The following is a 27,479-nucleotide window of genomic DNA, read 5'->3' on the forward strand; positions in this document are numbered from 1 at the left end:
TCCTACTTCCCTTAAAATCTTGCTTTGCAGGGAGAAGTGGCTCTCCAGAGGGTAAGAAATTATATTTTATGTGTAATTGATTTGGAGTTCCTTAGAGCTCTGTTCACCCATCAATGCCCAAAAGGCCCTGTCCTCCAGGCCACAGAGATGGAGGCATGAGTTATGCCTGTTATTAATGAGTTTTAGACCCAGTCTTCCTAGTAAGATGAACTCACAGTCTTTTTTTGCATCCATTTTTGGGGTGTAGCTTCACCAATCTCTCTCATTCACACATATTCCTGCACTCTCTTTTGAGAAGGACTGTGAAGGGACAGGCTGAGGGAGAACAAGGGCTGATAACAGTGCTGAATTTAATACACCTGGACCAACTCTTTTGGAGGGTGAAGCCCCTTCCTTATGTCTTTCCTCATAATCCAGCTTTATCAGCATCATTTTTTATGCTGAGTCCCCACCTTGAAATACACAGATGCGTGCTGTTAGCTCTTGCTCCCCCATGCCAGCAGACAGGCCTAGCCTCCAAATTCGTACCCTTTATTTTCGATGTCTAAATTTAGGTCACTTGAATACCCCCACTGTAAGTTTCTTGCAGCTTTGGTGGCAATAGTTGGACTGTGACTCACCTTGACTGCTTCAGCCCAGGAATGCTTTATAGGAAGTGCAAGAAGGACTATGCTGTGAAGACATGGTGATACAAAACTACTTACTGCCTACCAGGATGTGCTACCCAGCGTACAGTGGGCTTGAGCAGCAAATTTTTAGATTAAGCATGGATATGAGCTAGGTCCAGGTGTGTAGGGCTGAGATATTTGTTTTGGTGACAACTTCCACAGCTGGGAAGTGCTGGTGCTAACCCTTGTGTTTGGGTACTAACTAAAAATATCTCACAGATGTGTTGTGGTCTGCAAAGTCCCATGGGTTGTGCTAGATCTACACTTGGTCTTACTAAATATCTTGGCCAGTAGATGTTGCTCTTGACTCATACTGATGTGCTCAGAAAAGATGTATCCAACCTGAGACACTTGGGAACCCTCTGAAGACACACAGTGCAGATCTGTCCCTCACCCAGTATTCTGCTTTTGGCCATCACGGACCACCCCAGAGAACCACAGGGAAAAATAAAATATGACACAACTCCTCAGACAGCAGTCACTGGTAATTAGTAGATACAATTATTAGCTGTTGTTTGCTTTGTGCTAAGTGAGAATTGCTGGACAAGCAGTCAATATTTCTAGGGGAGGTGTTGGATTGTATTTATCAGAAAGGTGGTGTGGACAGCTGCAGAGAGAGAAATGATGGGACTAAAACATCCTGAGATAGGCTGAAGTCAAACAGGTATTGGTCTGGGCGCTTCTGGGGGCTGCAGCTCTCATCTGGAGTCGAGCACCATGATTCTTTTGTGCCATGTGTATCTCATGACTTCAGATACAAGTCACGGAGACAGGAGTGGAGAGCAGGGCTGAACTCCCAGGGTTGTATTCATGTGGTTATTCAGATGGGATTTAGCCATGTTTCTAGTTTCGTGGTGTGTTAAAGGAAAATGAATCCCCTGGTGTATTGGCTCTCCATCCTGAATAGTCCTGGCAATTAACAATAACCCAACCACTCCTGACTTCTCTGAGCAGTAATGGTGACAAAAGGAAAAAAGGATGCAGAGAAATCTTCTGCTGTCAGTCTCCATCCTCTATTCTCGTATGGATTAATTTCCACTCAATTTTAGGGAATGTGCTGGGAGGAAAATAACATCCTTGGTCTGTTCAGAATCCACCCGTTTGTGCAGACAATCTTATAGCTCAGCAAGGTTTGTCTTCATTTTTGCATAGAAAAAATAGCTAGTGCGTATATATGATGATTAACATTTAAGTACAGTCAATAATTTGTAAAGTAGTCTGTATATCTGTTAATATACCTACTCTTCTCCTCTTCCCTCTCCATGCACATTCACCTCTCTTGCTCTGTAATACCAGTCACAGCAGTATTTAGGCACTGTCTAATGCAAGATCTTAGGATCAAGGACTGTCTGTGACTGTTTTACCTGTAGAGTGCCAATCCCAGGACAGCTCTTATCTTACTCAAGGCCTCTTAACACTGCTGGAATATAAATGACAAATACGAATAACAGAAAAAACCATTTACAAATGCCTGGGTAAATGCTGAGCCTTTGTGGCATCTCCTCATCATCTGTGCTGATATAATATCTCAATACTGTGCCTTTCTTTTTTTAAGCAGGACCTCAGACCAAGGGAATTTCATGTCAGATTTGCCTGTAGGAAAGAACAGTTTTACACAGCACAGACTTTGATCTCTGTTGGCTGAAGATTATGGGTATCTCTGGCTCAGCAGACTCAGGGTTAGAAAATTCTCATGAAGATTCTTCCGACGTTCATTAGGGTAAAGGCTTTCTTTTAACAGTCATAACAGGAGAAATCAGAGGGAAACCTCACCTGTAGCAGGGTAGCATGGCCACACAGGCCATTATGCATCAATCCATTATGAAGAAGAAGAGCTCATCTCCTATTTAGTTTTCAGGGTAAAAAACACCGTATAAGACCACAAGTCTGCTTCCTGCAGGACCAGCTGGAGTTGCATTTCCTTGTGTCACCCTGGGACTTTGAAAGGACATAACAGGCATGTGTGAGTAATCCCCTCTCACCATTGATAGAAAAGGTGATGACTTTGGGAACAGTTGTTTATGAATCAGGCTGAGAATTGCTTTAATCATTATAATCCAGTGTCTCTAAGGGATCTGTGAGTGAAGTGCTGTGCCTGCAGTCTGTTTTATAGTGCCCCAGCTTCAGATTGCCAGCAATGATGCTAATGACTCAACGCACCTACCACGCCTTAGCATCAATGTCAAAAGATCAATATTAACCTCTTAATTATAATGTTGATCAAGGTTGATGATATCGATTTCTTACCCTTGATGCTAAGGCATGCTGGATACCATGTGGTCGTTATCCCAGATGCAGAACTGCTGCTGCTGGCTCCTTAAACTATCATGAAGCAATCTTGTGGCAGCTTTTCATTTGGGTGCCTCCAATGGTTTGAACATATCTCTGCCTTCTCCTTGGACTGTACGTGGTGGTCCCAGTTGCCCACGGGACACACTGCTGAAACCATTGTCACTGACTGCAAGTGTTTGCTATATAATAAATCCCCTTCACTCATCTGTAGCCAGGATTCCCAAGGTGGATCTGCTCACACCTTGGATTTTTGTTGCCTACCTTAAACACTGGCAGATTCAAAAAGTTCCTCCATTTCCAAAATGCTCTAATTAGTTTGAGCAACCAATAGTGCTCAATTAATGCTCGGAACGGCACAGACTGAGAGCAAGCAGAATGGTAATACTGGCTGTTCAGCATCAAATAAATCAGAGACCCTGCAAAGACCAATGAATGAAAGACTTCATGGCTAACTTCAAGTTTTGTGATATCAAGGACCTGATCTCCTACCAGATGGCCCACTGTAATTGGTATCCCAGAGAAGAGAGAGAAGTTTTGTGGAAAATGACTAGCGATGAGATATGAGGGGTTTCAGAGGCTCATAGCGTACCTCGGATGACCTTCAGAGACCTGTGTGGAGGTGAAAGCTTGCATTTCTCTGCAGTTCACAACTGCACGCAGGGAAAGATTTAGCCCTGTATGCTACACAGTGCCTCTAAACTGTGTGCAATACAAGTGCAGACATAGCTCTATGTTATTTCCTCCCGTTGCTGTCAAGGCTGGGACTGGATCCTACCATGTTCAGACTGGTCCTGGGCATTAAACCATAATGTCATTCCTGATCCCAGTGGGAGTGGTCAACCCAATAAAGGACGTTGGATGCTCACCAGTACAATGCAATTTCTGGTCCCAAGCAATCCAGTTCAGACAACACCTCTCCCAAGGGCTGTTTTAACTGTCTTTGGATACTGCTTGGGTATTTTTTCTCAGCAAAGAGACCTCCTGAGCTCCCTGGGCATGCAGTCCTTATTAACCCCCAATTTGGCTTGTAGATAAGCTCCTCTCTGCTTTATGTCCTAACCCCTTAGACACACATCAGCATTTCACTCCCCCTGATTTTTTTCACTCACCTTGCCCAAGTGGTATGTGACCCGACCGTTCTATCTGTCCCCCTCTTAACAAGGAGACTTAATAAGAGACAGAAACTACACACAGAGACAAGCCTAAAGCCTGCTCCCTTCTGCAATGAAAAACACTAACGACGTGTCAAAGGATGAGCTGGTAAAGGCAGCCTCTGCCCAGCAAGGCAGCCAGGATTAGCATCTTCCCACTGCAGGATGAGTGTAAACGACAGCTCTGCGAAGGAGAGGACACCGAAGGGAGAAATGCCTGCTGACAACTTGCTTGTTCGCCAGCCTTCCTCAGAGGTGCACACACACCGAGCACTTTCATGTGGTTTTCAGCCGCCTCTGTTCCCCTTGCAGGCAAAATCCTTATTACTGACATCTCTGTGTGAAGAGGGTTTGGCTGTGAGTATCAAAACGTCATTAAATATTTGGTTTAATAACTGCCGAGGTGGCTGCCTCAGCATTGCGCTGGAGTTCACGTTTCTGGCTCTGTCTTGGGAGCAGTTAGTGGAGCCAGGAGTGCTGTGAGCCACAAATAGTGTCTGCAGAGCGGCGTCTCCTTGGCAAAACTGCTCTGAGCAGGGGACACCTGACTCCTGGGTTGTCCTCCTGGGTGATTTACTCTCTGTCCTGCTGTAAGATGCTTACCTTAAGAAAATTTAACTTCTGTCTGTGCTGTACAGCAGGTGCCCTGTGGCACTGCGGGCAAGTCTTCTAGCTTTTCAGCCCCTCCCCGGTTCATCTTGCAGAGGTAATAATAGCACAGCCCTGCCTTGCAGGGCTCTTGCAAAGAGAAATATGTCGTAGCTCGTGGAGGATTGAGAAACTGCGGTCTTGGGGACCATAGAAATCCTTCAGCTGGAAACGCTGTTCAGGAAACAAGCTGAAATTGTACAGGGCTTGCAAAGTTCTGGGTGTTACAACATGTCACTGCGTTTATCGGTTTATGCAGTGTTCCGTAAGTGCTTTATACCTTTTCAAAGGTGAAAACACCTTTGGTGAAACCGAAGCCCTTCAAGCCAGGGCAGATGGAATATGAAAGGAAATTGCACAAATGCTCCTCTTTGATTTCCTTTTTGAACAAGCTTTTATGAAAACAGATAGTGACACTTATATCAGGAAAGGTTTCAATCAACTTGGGCTACACGGTTAGATTTTAATGTGTTCATATATTTATCACCGTACAGAAGCACGCATGTGTCTATGCTAATATGTCCCCTCTGTGCTTTGCACCGAGGTCTGCAATAACTTGAAGAAGCAAATAATGTGTGAACTCAGCTCTGATGTGATTTATACAGTATCAGAGAGGTTCAGGGCGGGAAAGCATTTCATTCCTCCCCGGTGGTGCTTGCTGGATTTTTCTTCACAAGTCTGTTCTCTGATATTTTGCCTGCTCTGCTTTGAAATAAATTAAGTGATTAGGCCTCTACGGCTTTCCTAGGGGAAGACTTTTCCACGGTCTTATTTGATCTCCTGCTCCAGACTAAACATTCCCTTTCTCATTTCCCTGCCCACCTCCCCCACTATTTCCACATAAATAATCTCTCTTTATCCCTAGTGTTTCATTTGCAGGGATTCATGTAATAAGCACAGCTTTATGCTGGGTTTCCTTGAAAGCTGAGCACTGTGGCCTCATTTCCATCCTCCTTAAGTGATTTGCAGAGCAGGGGTAGATTGAAGCTGGTCCTAAATGTTTGTCCAAATTGGGCCTCGTTACCTTCATTTGCAGGGACTTGTGAGTGTTACAGACATCAATGACAGCTTTGGCCACTCAGCAGCTTTGAAAAATCACAGCACTTATTTGCATACCCAGAAGTGAGTGATCTGAGCAACTTTTTGAATGATGGTGAGGAATACTGGCTTGACTTGAGCTGTCTGTGCTCTGAGCACATCTCCGTGAAAGAGAGTCATAGTATTAAAGTTAAGGTAGGAAGAGGCCAAGCAACTGGGAAAGCACCAGAAACCATCTTGTTGGCCAGATCAGGGGCCTCTTGGCCCAATATCTTCTCATTAGCAGTGGCTACCAAGGGAAAATATCAGAACCAGACAAGCATACAGCACCCTTCCAGCCTTCAGCAATGTGCAGCCCAGACACCTTCTGAGCAAGAGCTGCTGGGTTTGTATCTAATAGCATTTGGTTTATTTCTCTTCTATGTGTTTCCTTAGCTACTTTCTGTATTCATAGAAACTTTGGTACCTTTTCATGATGTGGCAAGCATTGCACAGTATGACAGCGCTCTGTGTCTGTGAATTACGCCCTTCATTGGTTTTGCACCTGCCTCCTGCTAGTTTAATTTGACACCCCTCAATTCCAATATGGGAAAAGACAATGAACAGCTATTCCCTGGTTACCTTGCCCTGGTCACTCGTTAACTTTTGTTGCATCTTCATCATTTTCCCATCCCCACCCATCTCCTTTCCATGGAGGAGAGTACTAATGTATGGTTATGGCTGTTGTTAATATAGAGTTTGTCAGAGGTAAACAGACACAGCACAGGAAGGATGATTTTGGCTGCACAGATTGATGCCTCTGTTGTGGTCCTCCCTTATCCTACCTGCTGGCTAGTCTAGCTTGAAGTTTGCTAGTGGTTTGTACACAAATCCGCCTTCCCTTCCCGCCACCCCCGAGAATCCCACAAAAAGTTTTGTGCAGTCCCCAAATTCTCATCCCCAAATTCTCTTTTCTCTGTAGGACAATAAGTCCTATAGCCCTTTAGGCAAGGGACTCTCTTGGTTTTCATGGCATTCCCAAGAGTGTCTTTCACGATGACTCACAATACTGGGTTTCACATCAGGGACTGATCTGTCGTCTTAAAGAGTACTCCTTGTGTGTGGCCCGTTTTCACTCAGAAGGTTACCAAGATGGCTCTGCCCATCATGTTTCTTTTATCATCTCTGGGTCTTTGTGTTTAATTAAATTTGTCATCAGCCAGATAACCTAACAGCTTGTGACACACAGTATGGAGAGTGGGCAGAAGAGCGTACTTACCACCAGCCTTTTCATTTTGTTTCTCACTAGAACAATAATGGGGGTGTCATGTTCATACATTGTTAATCAAAAGATTCAGCATCTGAAAAAGGAAGGTTGTAGAGAAGTGCTGGAATGAATGATTTTGCTTTTTAGGGAACCTGGCGGGGGGGGGCTAGTTTTGGTATTAGTGTGCATGATCTGCAAAACAGCAAAGTGTTACATGGAATTTATTTTCGAAAGGGCAGAGAATAAACCACTGGAGCAACTCATTTGTGCTGCCACAGGCTTTCATTGCATGGGGCATGAGGAGGGGACATCTTCCTGAAAGATTTTTTTTCCTTTTTTCTATAGAAGTAGCAAAATGAATGCATAGCTCTCCCGGGAAAGATCACTGTTTTGTGTAATAGAAGGTTGTCTTCAGAATAGTCCCTTCTGGACTTCCTCTTTCCCAGCATAGTAAGAAAAGAGAGTGATAAAACCCAGTGGAGCAGCTCTCTTGCTTTTCCCATTGTATAAGAAATTTAACTTTCATGTGGGATAAGACAATCTCACTCCTAATCTCCTTTCAGCATCCTTCCCCTTATTTGCATAAGAAATAACATCTTTTTCACTCATTTGCAAACTGCTAATGATTCTCAGGTCTTCAGATACTGTGATATAAGGTCCACTACAAATATTTCCAGTGGCAGCACACAGACCTGTGGTAGCTTTATGTAGTCTCGGCATGTTTTTGAGACACAAGATGTCCTGGTCTGTCGAGTTTGAGAGCGCTGCCAACAAGAAGTGTCTGCAGATGGGGTCAGTGGGAGGCTAAGTCCAAAAAAACAAAATCGGAGATGGATGTAGTGTGTCAGCAAAGACCTTTTTGCTGTGCTCTATTGATTGTTTTGTGTTGATTCCTTAGTTTTTGCTGTTGTCACTGTCATCTAATTTAAGGCATTGCCGTTAAATTAAAAGGCATGATTGACTGACTGGCATCTGAGACATATCGCAGCTGTCAGCTGCAAAGATAAACTCTGGATCGGGATGCAAATCTTCCCAAAGATCAAGGGTGTTTGGACGAGGTGTCTAAGTGGAGTTCTTTTGGTTAATTTGTAGTAGGAAAGACCTATTCTTTTGGCATCTCTGCCTAAGATTCAGAACAAGAAATGCCAAATATGAGCTTGCCAGTTGATTCTGACCATCTTGAAATTTTCTCCATTTAACTGCGGAGAATTAGAATGCATTGGGTCAGCCTAGCATGAAAAGTAATTTGTTTTAGTATGTGATCATCATAAGAACCGACTGAGGAGGATCAAAAAGCCCTTTGAAAACTGGATTAAAGTTGTCCCTGAATGACAGTCTCCATGGCACTCAAAGCAGTCCCATGAACAGCAGCCTCATGTGCAACAGTTGCCTTTGCAAAACTCATGCTAGGAACTAGGACCGGTCTCAAAAAATAAAAAATACAAGCTAAACCTTGCTATGTGATTGAGGTGATAGCTGCTGGTTGTGCTGGGAACCTCTGGAGCTGGAGCCATGAGCCACAGCTACTCCAGTTAAAGGGAATAAAGAGCAAAGTGAGAAAGGTCTGCAGTTCTGCAAGGCTGTAGCCGAGCAAAACTTTGCTAAGTGGGAACGGGTTGGGTGTGTGACCTTCACAGGAGTCAGTGCCTTTGAAAAGCAAAATCCTTCATAAAGCAGTTGCAGCAGACTCATTATTTCTGGATTAAGGACAGATGGCAACTCAACCCGCATCGATCAGCGGGGTGTAGCAGTTTGTTGAGAGCTGATGAAATGGGACTCCAGGGGCAAAAGGGACTACCTGCAAAGGGTCCCATTAACTTCAGGAGGATTCTGCATTGTATTTCACGTGGGTTACTTGCTTCCCAGCATCAGAAAGGTCTCCCTCAACCCCATGCTTGAAATGTAAGAAGGGGCAGAGCAGGAAATTGTGCGGCAGACAGGCGGGAATGAATGTTTCCTAAAAGATGGGGAGTCCATAAGGGTTGTTGCAGCTCAATAAGTCACTCCTGATGAACTGAGTGATGGGACAAGTGTGCAGCCACTGCAGTGACAAAACCCCACTCGTGTCTCTTCTGCAGCATCTGCACTGGGCTAAAAACATGTGTGTTGCCACAGCTCAGCTGTTCCACCGCCATGGTAGCTCATACACTTGTTACCCAGCCACCCCTTTCCACCAGCCAGATGCTTTCAAGTAGTGGGCAGAAAAGCCAAGTGTTTCACTCTTGGCACAGCATTTTTTTTCCCCCTCAAAGATGGGATGGGTATAACTTCATATAATAGGCCCTTAACCGCTTGTTTACAGCACCACTAAAAAAGACAAATCACTTGAAACACTGGATGACTAGACCCAAGAAAAGAAGGGAGATTTCAAAAGGTTTATCTGACAGCCAATAAACAGGATAAATAACATGCAGTATTTCATTTGTCAGGACCATGGGACAACCTGATGATAAAAAAGGACTACTCTATAAAGTGGGGAATACCTTTGTCTTGGCTATAAATGCCTGTGTTGATTTAATAAGTGCTCTGGTACTTTTCAAGCTTCTCTTTAGTACTCACAAATGGGATGGAAACTGAGGAATAAGGAAAGGAAGGAAGTTATTTGTGCTCAACCTCATAAATAGATCTCATTCCAGTTAAGGGTTTCAGGTCATGATGGTTTTTATCTTATTTTGACTGGTTCTCTCATTGCTGAGAATAAGCAGAGTAAGAAGAAATCAAAGACTGGAACGTACACTGTCCCCCACTCTTTCCTGTAGTGAGACCAGACAGCATCTATTTCTATATATTTTTAGGGGGTTAATGTCATCATAATAGGTTATACCCTGAAATGCAGACCTGTTTGAATAACCCATCATCAAACTGGGGACACCATGGGTAATCAGTCCCCAATTGGTCTGGGTAACCAGTCTGTATTTTGCTTACAAACACAATATAAAAGAACCTTTTAAGACACTGGAGCAATTACGCATTTTGACTCAAAAAGCATCCCAAGCAAATAAATCACAAGCCTAGCCAAGGCTTGTGTGGAGCTGCTTTCTCCCTTCCCCAGCCCCACTCCTAATCTGCAAGGGAGTGAAAGTAAAGACAGACATCCTTAAAAGGGCAAGCAAGGAGTTGATTAGCTCCTAAATGTGTCTGGTTATAGATACCTTATCGATCAGCTCAAGCAAGGCATCAGGATACCTGCCATTAAGGCAATGGCCTCTCTTGCAACTGAAACTCAATCTGTCTCCCATCAGGAAACGGGAAAGACAAGCCTGTTTCCCTGTGCTGTTTAGCAAAGGAACCAGCAGAGAAAGTGACTTTAAAGGGAAAGACAGTCTTCAAGGTCAAATATTTATTGTGTGCCAGTAACAACTCCATCCTCCACACTGCTGCTAGGATCTCTGAGCACCTGGCTGGCAGGTTCGCTAGCCTGCATTTCCATCGTGCTCTATTTTTCCATGTTCCTCTCTTTATTAAGTATCTAAGCAGCTTCCATTGCATTCAGCAGTGTGAATGTTGCTGAGCACATGTTTATTTTCACTCTGTCTTGGAAGTAAAAGTTAAATCACAACTGGGCTGGTGGTAGTAGAGTATGAACTCACGGCTTTATGCTGTGGAGGTGGATGAGCATCTGCCCATCCCTGTGCAAGGGGGTGCTGGTAAGGTCCCTGTATTCTGATCTGGCACCTACGTGGGCTGTTGAGGACCCTTGTTTTTCCAGACATGGCTGGTGTCCTGCCTAGGGTGTGTAGGGAGCAGGTGAACCCACAGCTCAGGGGACAGCCATGATCTCCATTGCCTCATAAATAGTAATACAGGGAGGCTGGGTCAGCTGAAATGGATCATTTGCATCTCTGAAATCTCTTAACTGTTGGTGAGAAAAAGAAAAGGAGCCTTATTTCATTTTTATTTCAGAAAGCAGCATTTATCTTTCTCCCAACGTTTCCTCTCTTCAAAAAAATTACATCTTTAGCTCATTACCTTTATCTGTGCCTGAGCATGGCACATAGCTGAATTTCTTGGACCTGAAGTATCTCCAAGGGTAGCTGTGGCTAATGAGAGAATGCACAGCAGGAAAAGCAGCCAAGAGTGGCCACCTCTGCTCCTCTCCATGAGGTGGGCAAATGATGGAGCAGAAGAAGTCACCAGCTGTTAGAAGCAGAGGCCTATTAAGGAGCAGATTTTAGCTTGCTGCATATGGCCGATGAGGAGCGAACTGACCACTGAGGGATATGACAGCTTATCCATCACTTGAAGGGCTTGGATGATCCCCTGCTGTCTTTTTACAACATGAAACCCAGCCTTGCTGGGCTCCCTGCAGGTGCAGTGCTGTAAGGCTTTGGACTGTGGGAGGCAAGCCAGATTCAGACAGTCTTCACAGTCCATCCTGCCATCAACGTTTATGGACATCCCACCAGGGCCAGTTCTTGGCAACAAGCTGGAAAGATGCAGGGAAGTGGCAGGATCATCCCTGCAGCAAGGATCTTACTGGCTCCATCAGCTTGCAGGGCTGTAGCTGGTGGTACAAGGGGGAAAGCTGCACCTTGCTGACCACCAGCGCTGAGCATGGCTGGGAAGGGAAGCCAAAAAAGCACCTTCATCTTATGGTGCTCACAGATTGCTCCCCATGGCTGCTGCAAGAGTGCTGGAGGGAAATATTATTCCCCCACCAAAGCTGTCCTTGAAAGCAGTGCCTCTCTGTAGCTGGTTGTATCTGCAGTGTGGGGAAAAGGAGTGTCCTTTTGGGAGGGGAATGGGTGGTGGGACCCCTACTCCTTCCCAGCTGCCTTGTGCTGTCTGCACATAGGCACGTGTGTTTGCGTGGGGCAAGAGGGAGGAGAGACAAGCTCACCAATGCTGGATGCATATCTTTAAGTGTTTATAGCAAGTGCCTTCTGGGTTTAGGAGCCAGCAGGCCACAAAATGGTCAGAGGGTCTTCCCAGAGGAGGGGATCTCTCTGCTGCAGCAAGCACAGGAAGACCTGGACTGGTTAGAAATGGGGCAGAGTTTCCAGGAAGGCAAAGTCACTGTTTGGAGATAGGGAACAGTTGAAGAGAAGTCAATGAAAAGGCAATGCTTCTCCTTTCCCCTCCTATCTCTCGATTTCTGGGCTACCCCACGGTGTCTCATCCTACCACATTCAAAGACATCCCAGTTTTGGGGCTTGGCAGTGGATATATTGCAGGGTCTGCCAGGCCAGCGTTGCCTCGGCTTCCTGGGTGCTGGGTTCTCACCGAAGCTGACGGGGCTTTTCTGGATTTTGCCCAGGTGGTTGGAACCCATGGTCAGCTTGGGGCGACTGCACCAAGGACTGCGGGGGAGGCCTGCAGACCCGTATGCGCACCTGCAAGCCCCTTCCCAACGAAGGTCTTGTCTGCGAGGGAGTCCTGGAGGAAGGACGGCTGTGCAATAGGAAGGCATGCAATAGTAAGTGGAGGCATGTTCCCCTGCACGCGCGCGAGCGGGTCACCGTTCCCAGGAGGAGCTTGGCCTCATCGCCATAAATAATGAAGGATGCTCTAGAGGCACGGTGAAACTCCTGAAGGGCCGTGTCGGAGCGGCGAGCCCAGGGGAGCATGCGACTTCAGCTGTGCATGGCCCTGCCCTTCCCTGCCTGTCTCGTGGTCAAGCATGCACACGCGCACGTGCTGACACACGTCTTCCAACGCATACGCCTGCAGATCCAGACCTTTACCCCAAAGAATAGGGGTTAATCTATAAGCAGGCTTACATTAGGTATTCATATGCTGGTGATAAATCTGCCACCGATGGCAAAATATACAGCCTCAAAGGCAGTTAGAGCCTCTCTCCCAAATAAATAAAGCACGTAACTAAGAGAGACGCTTGCTTCTTTTTGCCGTAGTCCACCTTCCCAGTCAAGAGCAGTGTTGCTGCCCTGTCCTTGTCTTTTAGAAAATGTGGCCTACAGTGCTAAGATGTGGTGAAAGATCTGGGCATTAGACAGAAAAAACGCAGGGCTTGAGCAAAGCAATGTCTTTGGCAGATGCTCCGCTCTCCTCCTGTGATTCAGCCTCTTTCCAGGTCCTCTTCTCCAGAGAGCAGGGGACAGATTGTCAACACCAGTCAGCAGTCAGATATTGATGGGTTGAGCTGGTGAACCTCCGGCACTTTCATCCCCAGTTCTTCTTTTGCATTAGTTGAGTTGAGAGGGGGATGAAGAGGAAAAAACGACAGCAGAAGCAGCTCAGCCCAGCAAATGCAAGTGAATGGCTGATTATAATTATTCCCTTCTTTTTATTTCAAATTCATGGTAGAGAATGTTTGAATAACTCCTCCAACTAGTCAAATAACTAGGGAAAGTTCAACTGTCTTCAAAGGCAGGGAAGTATCTCCTGATAAAGAGGAAGTTCAAATAGAGGGACATAAATATATTCCTCTAATAAGGGCTAAAATGATTTCATGCATTTTTTACCACTTCCATAAAATTAAATCATGTTGCAATTAGGGTTTTTTCCCTTTTTTTTTTTTTTAAATGAAACCTTCTAGTATGTTGAATTTCATCTCCTTGACTCACAGTTGCTAATTTCCCTCTGAGGTTCGCCCACACTAGGGATATTTAATCTACGTCCCCTACGCTTGCTGGTGACTTTGTAGTTGTAATGGCAGCTATGGCTTGGGGCAGTGAGGGTAAGAGTGCAAGGACCCTTAAGCTGGACCTGAAAGGAGGTCCAGCTGTGGGACCTGAGTGTGCCCGAATGGAGCTGGAAGAAGGGACACACCGGTCTTGGTGGAAAATGCTGTGAAGGAGAAGAAGGTGGAGATGGCATTGTGGGTGGGTAAAGAGGGCTCTACAGGTGTGACCGTTCTTTGAACATGGGGACACACAGGACAATAGGCAAAAAAACTCCTTCGAGTTCCCCTCCTGTGCTGGACAAACAAGGTGGGGACCCAGGTCCCCAGACTCTCTTTGCAGGACATCTGCCCCCATCCCTAACCACCTTCAAAGCCCTCCATGGGACCTGTTCGATTCCTTCACATTCTCCTTGAACTGGGAGGGGGGTGGTGGACTGGACACTGTTTTCCAGGTCCAGCCTTACCAGCACTGAGCAAGGGGCATAACATTTTCTCCTGATCTGCCCCAGTGGCAAAACTTTGTTCTTCTTCATGACAGATCTCCTGAGGTCGCTGTGGCAAGGAGGGATGAAGTGGGATTGTGGGCAACCATGGAGCCTGGAAGTCTGGGTTGGGTTTCCAGTTCCACTCATTGCGCAGAGCACAGCAGTGAAGGATGAATTGCTATTTACTCCCTATTTACTCACTTGCTTTTTCCAGAATACAACATTCAGCAAAGCTGATCCTAAGTGCAGAGAAATGTGATTGTAACTCAGGGGGCTATGATTCAATAAAAGATTTCACTTGTCTTCCTGTCCTCTTTCCATTACATACCCAGTCAACTCCTGCTCCAAATTGCAGTGTGGTTAGTTCAGCTGAGCGTATTTGGGAAGAAAGGATCTTGAGCTAAGTGGAAAGCCCTAGTTTGGAAAGAGAGTACGCCCACAGAATGGGGCAGCACAAATTGATTTATCCCTTTGAAATAAATAAGTTAATTCTGATTCATTTTCCCAAGGGCCTCTTTGTAAACAAACTGCTGAGCCCCGTTGTGATGTTTTCACGCAGGCAAGCTGGAAAGCATTTGAGGGAAGATGTGAACAACTAATCTTTCAAGAAGATTCAAGAATCTTGCCCAGGCACATCTTGAGGTCTGCGTCGTACCTCAAGATAAACCTGTATCTCTTCATATCTACCAAAGCTGTGCATTTGGCTCTGAACTTGCTCCTCAGCGAATCTGTTCCTTGTTGCCTTTGCAGCCATGCCCAAGAGAGATGCACTTTTGACTCAGGAAGGGCTTTTAATTTCTTTGCACATATCCTTTCTTTCTCTTTACTGTGATCTGTACCAAAACCTGAGAGGATTTAAAAGTAGAATAGAAATCCTGTTTTAAATGTGTGTCTGTTATTCTCACATTGACTTTTGCTCATAGATTTGTTAGGGATGGGTAGGATGTTCATTCTTCCACTTGAACTGTTATTTTCCTAAGTGTTCATTATATGTTGCAGTTAAATAGGTTCTAATTCAATTTTTTACATTAAAAAAAAAAAAAAAGAAAAGAACTGGACAGAAGTACATCTTTATCCTGAATTGTGCAGCATTTCAGTAGCTTGTAATAATACCTGACTAGCTCTCCAGGTATTGTGGAGTAGCTGTCACCTTAATTTTCAAGTAGAAACAAACAGGAAAAAAATACTTTTTTCCTTGGCCAAAGGGCCATCTATAATCCTGATAAAACAGCAAAACAAAACAGGGATGAGCGCTCTGATATTTTCCTCTTTGCTGTGGGGGTAGATTGAAACTTGTCCAAGGAAACTAATACCACCACTGAAAAGTCAAATCAGTTCCTGGCCAACCAAGTTAGGTTAGAATAACACAGAAAACACAACCACCTTCAAAACAACGGTAACCCATCTTTTTTCTTTAGCTTCTCCTTCCTCGCTTCTGCCAAAGTGGCTCATAAGCTGACGGGTGATTAGCAAGAGTGTTCTAGCTGTTTATTTGGATCTCCAGCAGCGGGGAGACGTCTTAGCCTGATACCGCACCTGGGGCAGGTTCTCAGTGGGAACAACTTTGGGTGCTGCCACTCAGCTCCCTGGAGCTGCTGAAATGAACTTTTGCAGAGGATCTGTGAGGGTTTCATTGGTTGTTTTATTTTGCTTGGCCATGGCAAATGCGCTAGAGATATCTAACCTTTCTTGTCACACAGGTCCTCCCTCAGGGTGGACCTTCTCCAGGTCCTGCCATCCTTCCTCTTGCAGAGCTGCCCCAGGTGGACCTTCAGCAGGTCTCAGTATGCAGCAGTGGGAACGGTGGTTTTCAACCTTTCCAAAAGGTGTGACTTCTGGCAGTTTGGTCACCTAAATATAGGTACAGCCATGTGGTTCCCAGAGCTGAGTCTGAACATGTTGTCTGGAGGCCATAGCGTTGTTTGAAATCACTGCACAGGGATGGCTGAATGACTCCACAGGTGCCACTTGTCTGTGGTCTTTATGTTTTTCCACTCGCTTGGGCCACCATCTCTGCTGTTTCATATAATGGAGTTTCTTGCTTGATGATCTTTATCTGGCTAAATTTCCCCAGGGATACATACCCAAGCCCAACAGCAAGTGAGCCCAGTAAGTTATCTCCATGGGCAAAACCCAAAGCTGTGAAACACTAAAGAAAAACTGTAATGAAGGCTCATCCCAAACTGGAAGGGAAACTTTGTCTGGTAACAACAGCTTGGCTTAGGCAGAGCTTTTTTTCATGGCAGCTGTTCAGCTCAAGAGACATAATCTGAAGGACAACATTCAGTGTTTGTTGTAACTCTGATTTTTCCTTGCTAGAGGCAAAGGACCTGGTGATATCCTCCTCTCCGGCACAGACAGGGGAGATTTCCTCCATCTGTTGGATTTGGCCAGGAGCTGCTGTTTTAGAGGAAGGAAAAAAAGCCAACCAGAGTATGGTGGCAAGTGCTTGCAGAGGAGCTTTCCAGGTCCACCCCCTTTAGATGGAAAGGGACACCCACTGTGCTCCAGTGACCCCTCTTGGCTTCACGGTGCTAAAAGCTGTGGTTGCTCACAACCTGGCATGCAGAAGGTCCTTGCAGGGAGGCTGGATGAGCAACGTGGTAGGACAACATCCAAACCAGAGGGGGGATGTCATGGGCCTGACCCTGGCGCTGGAATTTGGCAGTGCCAGAGAAATGCAAGAACAATCAGAGATGTAGGCGGCCTGCACTTATTCCTGGGGAACGAAAATTGGCAGAGGAGCCAGCTGAAATCCTGCCATCCCATCTGGCAGAGGCAACGCAAAACCATCTCTGACATTTATGAATATGCAGATTGGGCAGATACGTCTCCCCTAGGCTGGGAAAGGGGTGGCCACATCCTGCCATCAGGTGCAGAAGCGTGACACCGGTGCAGTCCTGTCAATCCATGCTGGACTTCCAGCATCAAGTGGGTTCAGGATCTAGCCTTTCAGCTGTGCAACTGTTAGTGGTGTGAAGAAATGCATGTTCCTCATGACATTCAAAAGACTGAGCCTCAGTCTCATTCTCTGACGCCCCTGATTTTCATTAAAAATAGCCTTTTTGCTGCAACCACCAAGCTGAAACATCCTGTGCATGTGCAAGAGCATCTTCATTCCCCGCAGGCCAGGCTAGAATTCATTGCAAGCTGGAAGAGAGCCTTGTCCTACAGGTACCGGCTGCTGCTTGCAGAGACTTCACCCTGTCCCCGCTTTTAATGCTGGTTCAGACATTTCATATCTGAGTCACACATCTCACCCAGTGACGTTTTCGCAAGTCTCAGATGTTGAAATGGAAATGCTTTGGGCCATTTTCTTAGCTGGTGCAATTGCCATATATCCAGTGGCCTCCAAAATGACCGTCTTCTACATCCGCTGAGTTCTTGGGTTTTAGGGGTTGTTAGTGATTCTGCTCTTCTGAGTTTTACTCCTTTAGCAGCTGCTAAATGCCCCAGAAACTCCATAGCCAACAGCTTTTCCTTCAGTTTTACTGCACTGAGATATATTTACCCCATTTCATTGGGGTTTTTTAATCATCCCTTTCCACTCTTTGCTCTGGTCCACCCTTTCATTCCAACCACCCCAGCTTGCCTGAATAATTTTCATGATCCTGCTATTTTCTTTGCCTTTCCTGTTTGGGGGACGAGTATGGAGGGAAGAGTGTGTAGCTCTGGTGAGACTTGTTTGGATGTTAAAACTTTGGCCCACAACACTGAAAGTCTCTGCATTCAATTTTTTTTTTTCCCCTGGTTGTGTCGCAAGGTGCTGTCTAACAGATTACATGTTCTCATTAGAAGTGTTGGTCACCTGTTTCCTCTTCCCTCTACTGCCAGCATTGCAAGATCATCCTCCCAACCACATTTGAGCTATGTTCTTCCAAAATCTCACGTGCTGGCCTTCATTTGCAATTGAAACATCTCTGTGTTCCCTCCAAGGGCATTATTCCTCTAGCCCTCATGCTAGCTTCTCCAAGGTGCTGGGTATTTCGACAATGTGCCATCCTCACAGCATTTATACAGCTGGGATGTAAATCAAGTCTAGGTCTTCCTTTGATCCTGGCATTAATCCTGTCCACTGACCCCATTGCGGGAAGCGGGCTGCTGAAATTCGACCAGTTCCCCACTGCCTTTATTTTGTGGCCTCCACCCCATAAAGTTCAGGTGCATGAAACCCACAGCAAAGCATCACTTGTACCAACTTTGCTTTGTGCATAGGGGACCCAGCTTCTCCCTTCTTTGTTCAGAATCATGGTTGATTTTTGAGTATATTCAAGGCAATTGTCCAGGTTAAATATAAACCATGCTCCATGTTAAATAGAGACAGACCTGCTTCACTGCAACACCTTTTCCAAAGGGGAGGCAGACTGCCTGCTGCAGTGCAACGACCCCAGCATGGGTCTGGAGGCAGTCTTTCCTGGGGGAGGCTTGGGGCAAGCTGGAAGGGTCACACATTCAGCCACTAGACTTGATTGCCTTTAATTAGGATGAGCCATAACAGTGCAGGCTTGTCATATCCGTCAGGGAGCAAGGGAAATCATGCAGCTCTTTCGAGACTAGGATCAGTCATTTGGAGATGTCAGTAACATGGGGCCCAAATAACTGGTGAGAGGAGGTCCAGGGTGCCAGGGTTGCATTTAAAACTTCTGTTTTGCTCTTTTATCTTTCCTTCCTTCTGTCCTGTCTCCTATCTCTCTGTCCATCCATCCATCCATGCTCACTGGCTACTTCTGGGATATTCAGTCCCAGGTTTTCCTTGTCACCTTCCTTGCTCTGGGCAACTGACAAAGCCATCCAAGCTCCGCATCTACCACTTGTTGCTCAGCCCCTGTTTCTCCTCCCAGACTAAACAAGTCTCTGAGAAGCCTACGGGATTTACTGCAGATGCAGATTTTGTGTGTTCTTGTGGTTTGTATGCTTTCATGAAGAGGACTTAGAGCAGATGAAAGTGCATGGGTATAGCCAGCAATGGGTGGTAAGAACGGAGCAGGGTTTGTGATGTGTCCCAAATATGGGACCAATTTAACTTGTCTCCTAAGCAAACTCAAGACACTGGATATTGGAAAGCTAGCTAGAGGTTGGCATTTATTTTTAATTGAATCTTACACAGGACAGTCCCATGACTTTGTCGCTATTAAAAATGTAGGATTTGGGCCCTTTTTATTCCAGTAGAGAGCCAGATAAAAACAAGGAATATGCAAATATCAGGATGTTTGTAGTCTGATATCCGGCTATCGGTGCCTTTCTCTTGATGATGGCAGGCAGGTGACTACCCCATCCCATTCCCTCCAGCCAGCAGCCTGCAACCAGTCAGTGCTGGAAAGGTTTGGAGGAGTCGGTGTGACCAGTTCCTAGGTTCCTTAAGTTCTGCTTTCAGGCAGCAGTATTGGGAAATAATATAAATTCACAAACTAGATGGGCCTCTTCCACAAACCAAGCTGCTGAATATAAAGTCTGGCTCCTGGCAGGGACTCTGAATCATTCCTCTCGCTCCTCTGCTTTCCCTTTTTGGACGGCAATAAAGACTCCTGCCGCTACACTGAAGCTTCATTAACCTTTATTAATTTTCTCAGGGTTCCGGGATCAAATTTGTCACCATTTCATCTCTTGGCACTTTGTACTTTTTGAAAAGATGTCTGACTGTTTTACCTCCTTGGGGAAAAAGATCCTCTGTCTGGAACCTGTTGTTTGGAAACAAATTCCTTGCCAGATCACAGATTACTTGGGCTCAGCTCTGCGCTCTGCTTTTCTGCATGGCTCCGGTGGAAGCAGCTGAGCTCTCCTGAGTTACAGCAGGCGGTACTGGTGGGTGGGATTTGGTTGCAATTGCTTGGTTGTTTCTCTATTTACTAGGGAGAGCATGTGCCAGGGTCGCAATATGCCCAGTAACATGGAGAATGGAAATTTTAGTTTCCCCTCTAGCAAATTCAGGGCTAATCCACATGGGATGCAAATGCAAAGCTGGCAGAAGTGTGGGTTTGGAAGGAACAGGGGTGCTAGCTGCCAGTCAGGAGTTAAATGCCTTTACTTTACAGTGGATGCATTATTTACCTTCTGACCTCAACACCATGGTCTTCGGTGGGAGATTTTCAGCTAGGACACTAGGGTCAGGAGCTTCGCTCTTTCACCTGAGTTGAAAAGGTGCCCAGCCATAGCTCTGTTGGTACATAAGTCACTTTGATGATACAAGACCTTCATCTCTCCTTGTTTCTGGTGGTAGGTCTGTGAAGGAGACATCCTTTTGAGCTATCCCTTTCCTTTTCACCTGCCCTGACCTGCCTGCTCCACTCAGCATTTTCTGGTTACTCTACAGAGCATTGCTAAGTTGATGTTGGTTGCAAGGCAGAGTTTTCCACCAAAAAATACTGCCAGTCATCACCACAGATGTTGAAACACTGCTAAGGATGGTGGGGTTCGCTGTCAGCACATCTAAAAAGGCTAAATCCTCCATGAGCACAGCGAAGAGTACAGACACCCTAGAAAATCATTGCAATTGATTAAAGACCAGACATAAGGGATCATATTCTGCATGGTCCCGAGTCTCACTAAGAAACAAGGGGTTGAACTGCCAGCCAGTCGAATCTTGCAGGCTGGCCTGGTGCTAAAGCCTCGGGGACTGCTGGTGGCCAGGGGTGCTGGGGTTGGAAAGCAAGTGATCGTGTCAACCAAACGTTGCAGGTCGCTGTTGTTTATACGTGTAACCTTTGTAGTGAAAGATCTTGCAGAGTGAACCAAGGTGTATTTACATGACCCATTACCTTGCCATAGCCAATGGACGCTATAATTCCAGAAGCCAATCGCTGAGGTCCACAGATAACAGAAAGCGAGAGGACACTGACGAACTGCAGCACTACGGGTACCCTGCACCTCAAATAGGTAAGCTCTGACCTACCACAACAGCCTCTGGAGATGGCACGCTGCCTGGTCACTGCAATTCCTGGCTGGGCAGGGCTGACTGCATTGACTCGCTTTGCTGTTTCAATGACCCAGCTAACCAACTCTTTTCCCCCCCAGGTTAGTGTGGGCTTATCCAACAAGTCACACACTGAGCAAATGGTCATCACCCAGTTTGTTCCCATCCCATTGCCCTACAGGGTTTTGTGTTGTTCCATTAGCCAGAGAAGGCAAAAAGGGTTAGACGCAAAGCCCTAACGAGACCATGCATCTCACAGACCGCTTCTCATCACCCTGCCTACTTCTAAATCACTGCTTTGTCTGAACTATCTAAATAGCCATGGTTCATTAAGCCAAAGCTGACCTTACTGTGATACAGCCTCTTTGCTGATGTCCATGTCATGCCTTCCCATTGACCATAGGAGGAGGCGTGCAGGGCATGATGGAGAGAGAGCAGGACTGCTTTCCTCTGTCACTAGGTCTTTAGTGCTGTGCAAGGACTTCTGTCTGGTAGGTTCTGCAGCAGAACCTTCCACCCTTCCGCAACAGAAGGGGAACAATATGTAGTAAAATCAGAGAGCGTGATCTGGGAAGATGGGAATAAATTGGACCTAGATCTATGCCAGGTCTAACTGGAGAGGTTTCGTGCTCTCCCTTCATGGCTGTCTTTCGTGGCAGGAGCTCAACATATTGTGGGTCTTGGGCAAAGGAAGGTGTGCTGAACATGACTACAGGTTAAAATCATTGTCCAGTCACCTTGCAAATATTTTGTGCTCTAGAAAGGCTTTAGACAGGACACTTGAAGAGCCAGAATGGATTGTAAGGGGAGCGGGTCATATTCTGGTGTAAATTAGCTGTGCTACATCCAACCCAGCAGGACTTTGCCAATGTACAGCAATGAACAGCGTCACGAAGCTGTGTGGTGTGGAGGCTCCGGGGGTGATCGGGCAACGGCTGGGGTTGTGGCTTTCAACACAAGGCAGGGGACGGTCTGAATTTCTTTGCTACCCCACACTGAATCTGCTCTCTCTGGTGGGAGCAGCTCTGCTGCCTGCAGGATCAGTGGCGGCTGGCAAAAGACTGCAGGAGAGGGAGGGCGTTTGCACCGCTATAACCTGGTGAAGCTGAGCTCAATCTCTCAGTCATATGTGTCCAAAAGGCCAGGAAGAGAAGGCACTCCAAGGCAGATCCTACGATGTCCCCTGTTGTTCCTACTCTGCCTGGTCCCAGGTCCTTCCCCAATGCTTTGTTCCAGCCCGTAGCTCAGCCATCAGGTTTATAGTTTGGCGTTTCTTCCTGCCGTACAGCTGGATACTGCATCTGGGCTCGCTGACATCTCTATTAACTCCCTGCCATCATAGCCACTGCTGTAGCATGGCCGACTTGGGCTGTGGTATCCCTGAGTGCAGCACAGCCTGGGAGACCCTGATGGGAAGATGTGTGTTGCCCAGCCGTGAGCTTGCCACGCTCCTGCTGCTGTCCCAGGAGCAGCAACTGCATCCAGGTTGTTCAAGGAGATCAGGATGGAGGAGATGTAAAGACAAGGCAAAAGGTACAGCCCAGGAAGGGATTTAGAGGGAGACTTTAGCTGGGGATACCAAGGCAAAGCACAAGTCTTCCCAAGAAATTAACGCAGATTGTAGGGGATAAGCCATTTCACATCCACTCAAGACCTAGAAAAATATGAAATACTGATGCCAGCTATAAGAACTAGCAATGAGGGGATGGCCCTGCCCAGTTGAAGGCCAGTATTTTCTCCTGCCCACCCTCAGCAGCCCTGGTGTCCAGGTTCTGTTGGCCCGTAGGCTCTGGCACAGTTGTGCTCTCAGCTGCGGTGCCGCTGGCTGCCCACGTTGTCTGTCCCAGCAATAACACAAGAGTGAGATCCAGCCCAGCAGGTCCTTGGCATCGTCCCTCCCGGCTCAGCCCACAGACTGCTTCCAGGAGGTCTTTGCCAGCAGCAGGATGTGAGCGAAGAAGCGACTTGCACGTGGCGAGATGTCAGATTGACAGATGACACCAAAAAAAGAAGGGATCCTGGCAGAGGGATGACAGCGATGTGCTGCTCCATTAGTGCCGAGGGAAGAAATGTCATGGAGAAGCTGCAGGCACCGATGGGGACCCCACAGCCAGCTGAGCTCTCTGTAAGGCCAGCTCAGTTACTCTCAGGACTGGCCAGGCGCTGGAAAGGATCCTGGATTGCAGTGCTACATTTCCGTGGAGCGATGCCCAGTGTGTCTCCTTCTCCAGCACCTACTGAGACCTCTCCAGCTGCAGGAGAGATGCTGCATCTGGCTCTGTGGGAGCAGCAAGCCCTGCAAAGGGCCATCTTCCCACCCGAAGTGGGGTCCTTGGCCCTGCTGACTCCTTTGGGGCACTCTTGTTAATCCCCGAGCTAGCCTGGAGCATCACAGGACAAACCAAAGGTCAATCCTGCAGACATATCTGTCTACAGGCACCAGTCATGATGGAGGGCAGTGCATGGCCCCTTGTCCTCGGGGGGGGGTGAAGACCAATTTGGTGGAGTGTATCTCTGGCAGGTCTAATTATAAGACAGTACTGAGCTGTAATAGGGAGCTTTCAAACCCAATGAGCATGGTAGACTTCTTTCCCTTATATAAAAAACCAACCAGGATCCACTTCTGGGATAAATAATTGGAAGATACTGCATCCAGTAATTTGTATTTGCTGCAGTCTGACCCACAGGGATGCAGAAATTCTTCTCATCCGTAGTTTTGATGATGGGCAATATTCTGTTCTTCTCAGGTAGAGAATGAGAGAGCTTGTCCTGATGCCTGAGAGCATCTCAGAACTCGGTCTCACATGGTCGAAAATCAGTTGAATTTCTGCAAAGTCGAGACTAGACTGGACATAGTGCCCCAGTAGACTGAGATAAATTGCTTAGCTCAAAACAACACCAAACCCAAAGGAGTAACCAGCACTTGGAAAATGATGTTATGGATTTAAAAGCCAGGGTTTGGTGCAATGTGAGAGATGATAATTAAGGAGATTTACCTCTAATCATAGATATTTCTACTGTGAAAGGGCAAAGGCCAAAAATAATAAAGAAGAGGAAAGAGGTGGAAGAGGTGGCATTTGGTTCAAAGATGCCATTCTTTCATCCAGTGACACAGTAACTCTCGTCTGAGTATGGAGATTGCAAAACCACAGCCAGGTCTGAGTGGGGAGGTGGTGGGATGGGAGGCTCTCCAAGCTGTGAGTTGCTGATGAAGGAGGCCACTGTGTCTCTGCAGGCTTCCTCTGTCCCACCTCGGGCCTCTCAGAAAGACTTTTGGGCACAAACTGGCAGTGTTTAACTACGAAAAAATGCCAGCTCCCTGCCACTGAGGGACTCGTTGCTGCTGGGTGCAGTACCGGGGAGGTTGCTCAAGGTTGATGGAGGGTGTTCTCTGAGTAATGCAAAGGCATTGTCTGTTCGTGCAGCATCCAAGCAGGCTACGTAGCAGGAATGGTTGGAATTTGTGGGCCAAAGAGGGATCTCCTGGAGTCTGGGCCACTCTGGATGGCAAATGCTGAAATGATGGTACTCAAAAAGGCAACTTGCTGGTGTTGAACTCGGAGAATCACAGGACTGTCTGTCTAAGAGAGCCAGTTGAGTTCCTTGCTGAAAAGGTGGCAAAATTACCATGGAAATGCAGATCTCTGTATACCAGCAGATCTAACACTTGAGAAACAGGATATGGGAGTAATGTTTTCTTGAAGCCCCAAGGCCTCAAAACACACACTGTCTCCTATATATCCCAGAGAAAGACCAATGGTCCATAACATCTATCTAACTGGAACCAGCTGGGTAGATTAATGAAACAAAACACAAAAGCAAAGGGGAACAGTATTGAGCAACTTTGGCTTAATGAAGAAAAGCAGTTATGTCTCATGATAATCGTTACAATGGCATAGGTGAGGTAGAGAAAGACTCATCCTTATTTCCAGCTCTTTCTAAGTCCAGCCAGTAAATGAAGGAATGAAAGCCTGTCCATTGTACATCAAGGACAGGTCTTCCTCTACACTTTCTCCCTTCAATAGTCCTGCACATATTGATTCACCAAGCTCCAGTTAGCAGGCATATTTTTAACTACCAACTGCCTGAATGACTAGAGACATTCAAAGTAGATGTGCTGAAAAGCGTGACACATAACAAATAACATAGATAACTACCAAAAATCCCAATGAGCAGATTGATGAGAGCCACAAACACTTGAAATCCTGCTTAAAATTTCATTACACACGGAAAAATCCCCTTAAGACACTAGCAAATAAATATACCACCTTGAGAAAAAAGTCAGACGTGCACAGCTTTAGGCAGTATTGGGCAGTCTGGTGGTCTCCAACCCTTACAGTCCCCATCACAGTTCCTGTACTGACGCTGACTTTCACACAGCTGGTTTATAACCCACACTGCCCTACAAGCAGGCTGAGATCCTAAACTGTAGCAGCCTACTGCTAGAGCCTCTTTCATGCTCTATGTTGCAGCAGATCAATCCAATACAATATCTACTGTCCAGTTTTCTTTGGGAATGGGGTGGTGGTGTGGGAAAACACATTCAAAGTGCTGGGTGTAGCTCAGGCTGTGCCATGTTGTAGGACCCCTGAAGTCATGCTTACCCTCTGCATCCAGTGCCATGATCCGTTTTGTATCATCTGTAGTCTGCCAGATGCACCTGGTTATGATGTGACATGGTGCAGTCTGATGCTCTGATGAACTTGTTACTAGAAGGGTATGCCCCTCTATTATGCATCCTCAAAGATGTGTTGGTGTTTATTTGTGCCATATGCCTGTGTACTATACATACCAAATGTTACGTTCTAGTTTTATCACGTGTAATTATTAGTAATCCATGAAAAATCCAAAAAACCGAACAATGCAAAGCTTAATTAAATGAAACAGAGCAAGCTTTTGTTTTCATCTGGGAGAGAAAGGCATTTTCTCAACGATAGACTAATGCCTATGAAAGTAATGGAAAACTGTCTTTTCCCTGCCCGTGTCACACTTCTGGTGACTTATCTGGAGGCTGTGGCCTGGCTGAAACACCCCTGGCATGACCATCTGTCTGCAGGGATGTTAAAGGGAATATGTTTCATTGCTTTCCACTCCCATCTCTTCTTCAATGGGATGCTTTTATTTCCCTTTTCAATACTGCCCCATCAGGTAAGCAGTTGATAGGGACTGTACGATGCCTGGGAACAGTCAGCTTTGTTCTGTGTCACATGCTCAAAGCAGATCCTCTCCACAGGTGAAGGAGATGACAAGAGAAAGCTCTGTGGGATTACTTCAGCCAAAGACCTTCTCGGGCACTGTCATCTTCTATCTTGTTTGCTTCTCCACGGCCAATCTGCATTGGTAGGGGCTGTGAGAAGAGTTGAACCCTTACAACTGCTCCATTTATGGACACATTTACTATGTGTCTAATCCATGTTACTTAATTAGTACTATCTCTGAGTAGATGATACGTATCCCAGCTCACACGGTTCTGCAGTGGCTACGCCACCTCATCATCAGTGGTGGAGCCTGCCCTGCCCAGTGTCCTGATGCTTCCACAGTGTTCTTCCTTTATTTTTTGTGCGCGTGTACGCAGTACCTCCCAAAAAACTTTTATCCCGTTGCCAACCTTCACATTTTCTCACCAATCCCTTTGCACCCTTCTTGTCACACCACACGTGGGACACACTGCACAGCTTCACAGATTACCAACAACTGCTGAAGTGTAACTTGGAAAGCACTGCCTTGGAGATCCAGGTACCAAGGATGCCACATTCTCACCTTCTGCTCCAACCCCAACAGGTGACCCCGCGGCGGAGGAGTGGTCCCCATGGAGCGTGTGTTCGACCACCTGCGGGGAGGGCTGGCAGACCAGGACGAGGTTCTGCGTGTCATCTTCCTACAGCACTCAGTGCAGCGGCCCTCTCCGGGAGCAGAGACAGTGCAACAACTCTGCCGTGTGCCCAGGTGGGCTGAACGCTCCATGTACGCAGGGGCAGGAGGGGAAGGGAGATGCACGGAGGACTGACTGTCTGTGATATCTCCACTGTGATATCTTCTTGGAGGGAGATGGTTTTTGTTTCCTTTTCCTTCTCTTTTTACCCTAAAGCCTCATACAGAGACCCTTGCTAGACCAAGCACCATTAGATGGGCGCTTGTTTTGCACGGTATAGACAATTTGATGCTATCTAAAGGCAATGAACACAGTACATCTGAAAGGCATGTGCCCTTTGGGGTGTTTCCAAGCATGGGGCAGACTGGGAAAGAGAAGCACCAGATGACACTTTCAGTTGCTCAGACGCCAACACTGGGCATACCAGTGCAAATAGCATGAAAAACTCAGGCTGCTGGTATGTTTATGAATTGAGCCAGCCATCATCTCTGTTTTCATACTCCTTCTTCCACAATTTTGATGAAAAACTACAGTCTGGGAAGCCTGGACATTATTTTGAAGAATTATGCTATTAAACTAAGTGACT

At 46.4% G+C, this 27,479-nt stretch overlaps 1 protein-coding gene across 10 annotated transcripts in view; it reads left to right on the forward strand.

Annotated features, from left to right (window-relative positions):
• ADGRB1 (adhesion G protein-coupled receptor B1) overlaps window positions 1–27,479 on the forward strand; it is a 284,922-nt gene that overhangs the window by 112,207 nt on the left and 145,236 nt on the right. For 7 of the 10 annotated variants that reach the window (XM_052787759.1, XM_052787756.1, XM_052787762.1 and 4 more), the window contains exons 3-5: window positions 12,301–12,459; window positions 20,877–20,984; window positions 26,803–26,967. In XM_052787759.1, the coding sequence (XP_052643719.1) occupies window positions 12,301–12,459; window positions 20,877–20,984; window positions 26,803–26,967 (432 nt within the window). The remainder of the gene's footprint in view (window positions 1–12,300; window positions 12,460–20,876; window positions 20,985–26,802; window positions 26,968–27,479) is intronic. The other 3 variants (XM_052787760.1, XM_052787763.1, XM_052787765.1) reach the window with 3 other exon arrangements.

The sequence above is a fragment of the Harpia harpyja genome, chromosome 5, assembly GCF_026419915.1.
Source record: "Harpia harpyja isolate bHarHar1 chromosome 5, bHarHar1 primary haplotype, whole genome shotgun sequence".
NCBI lineage: Eukaryota > Metazoa > Chordata > Aves > Accipitriformes > Accipitridae > Harpia > Harpia harpyja.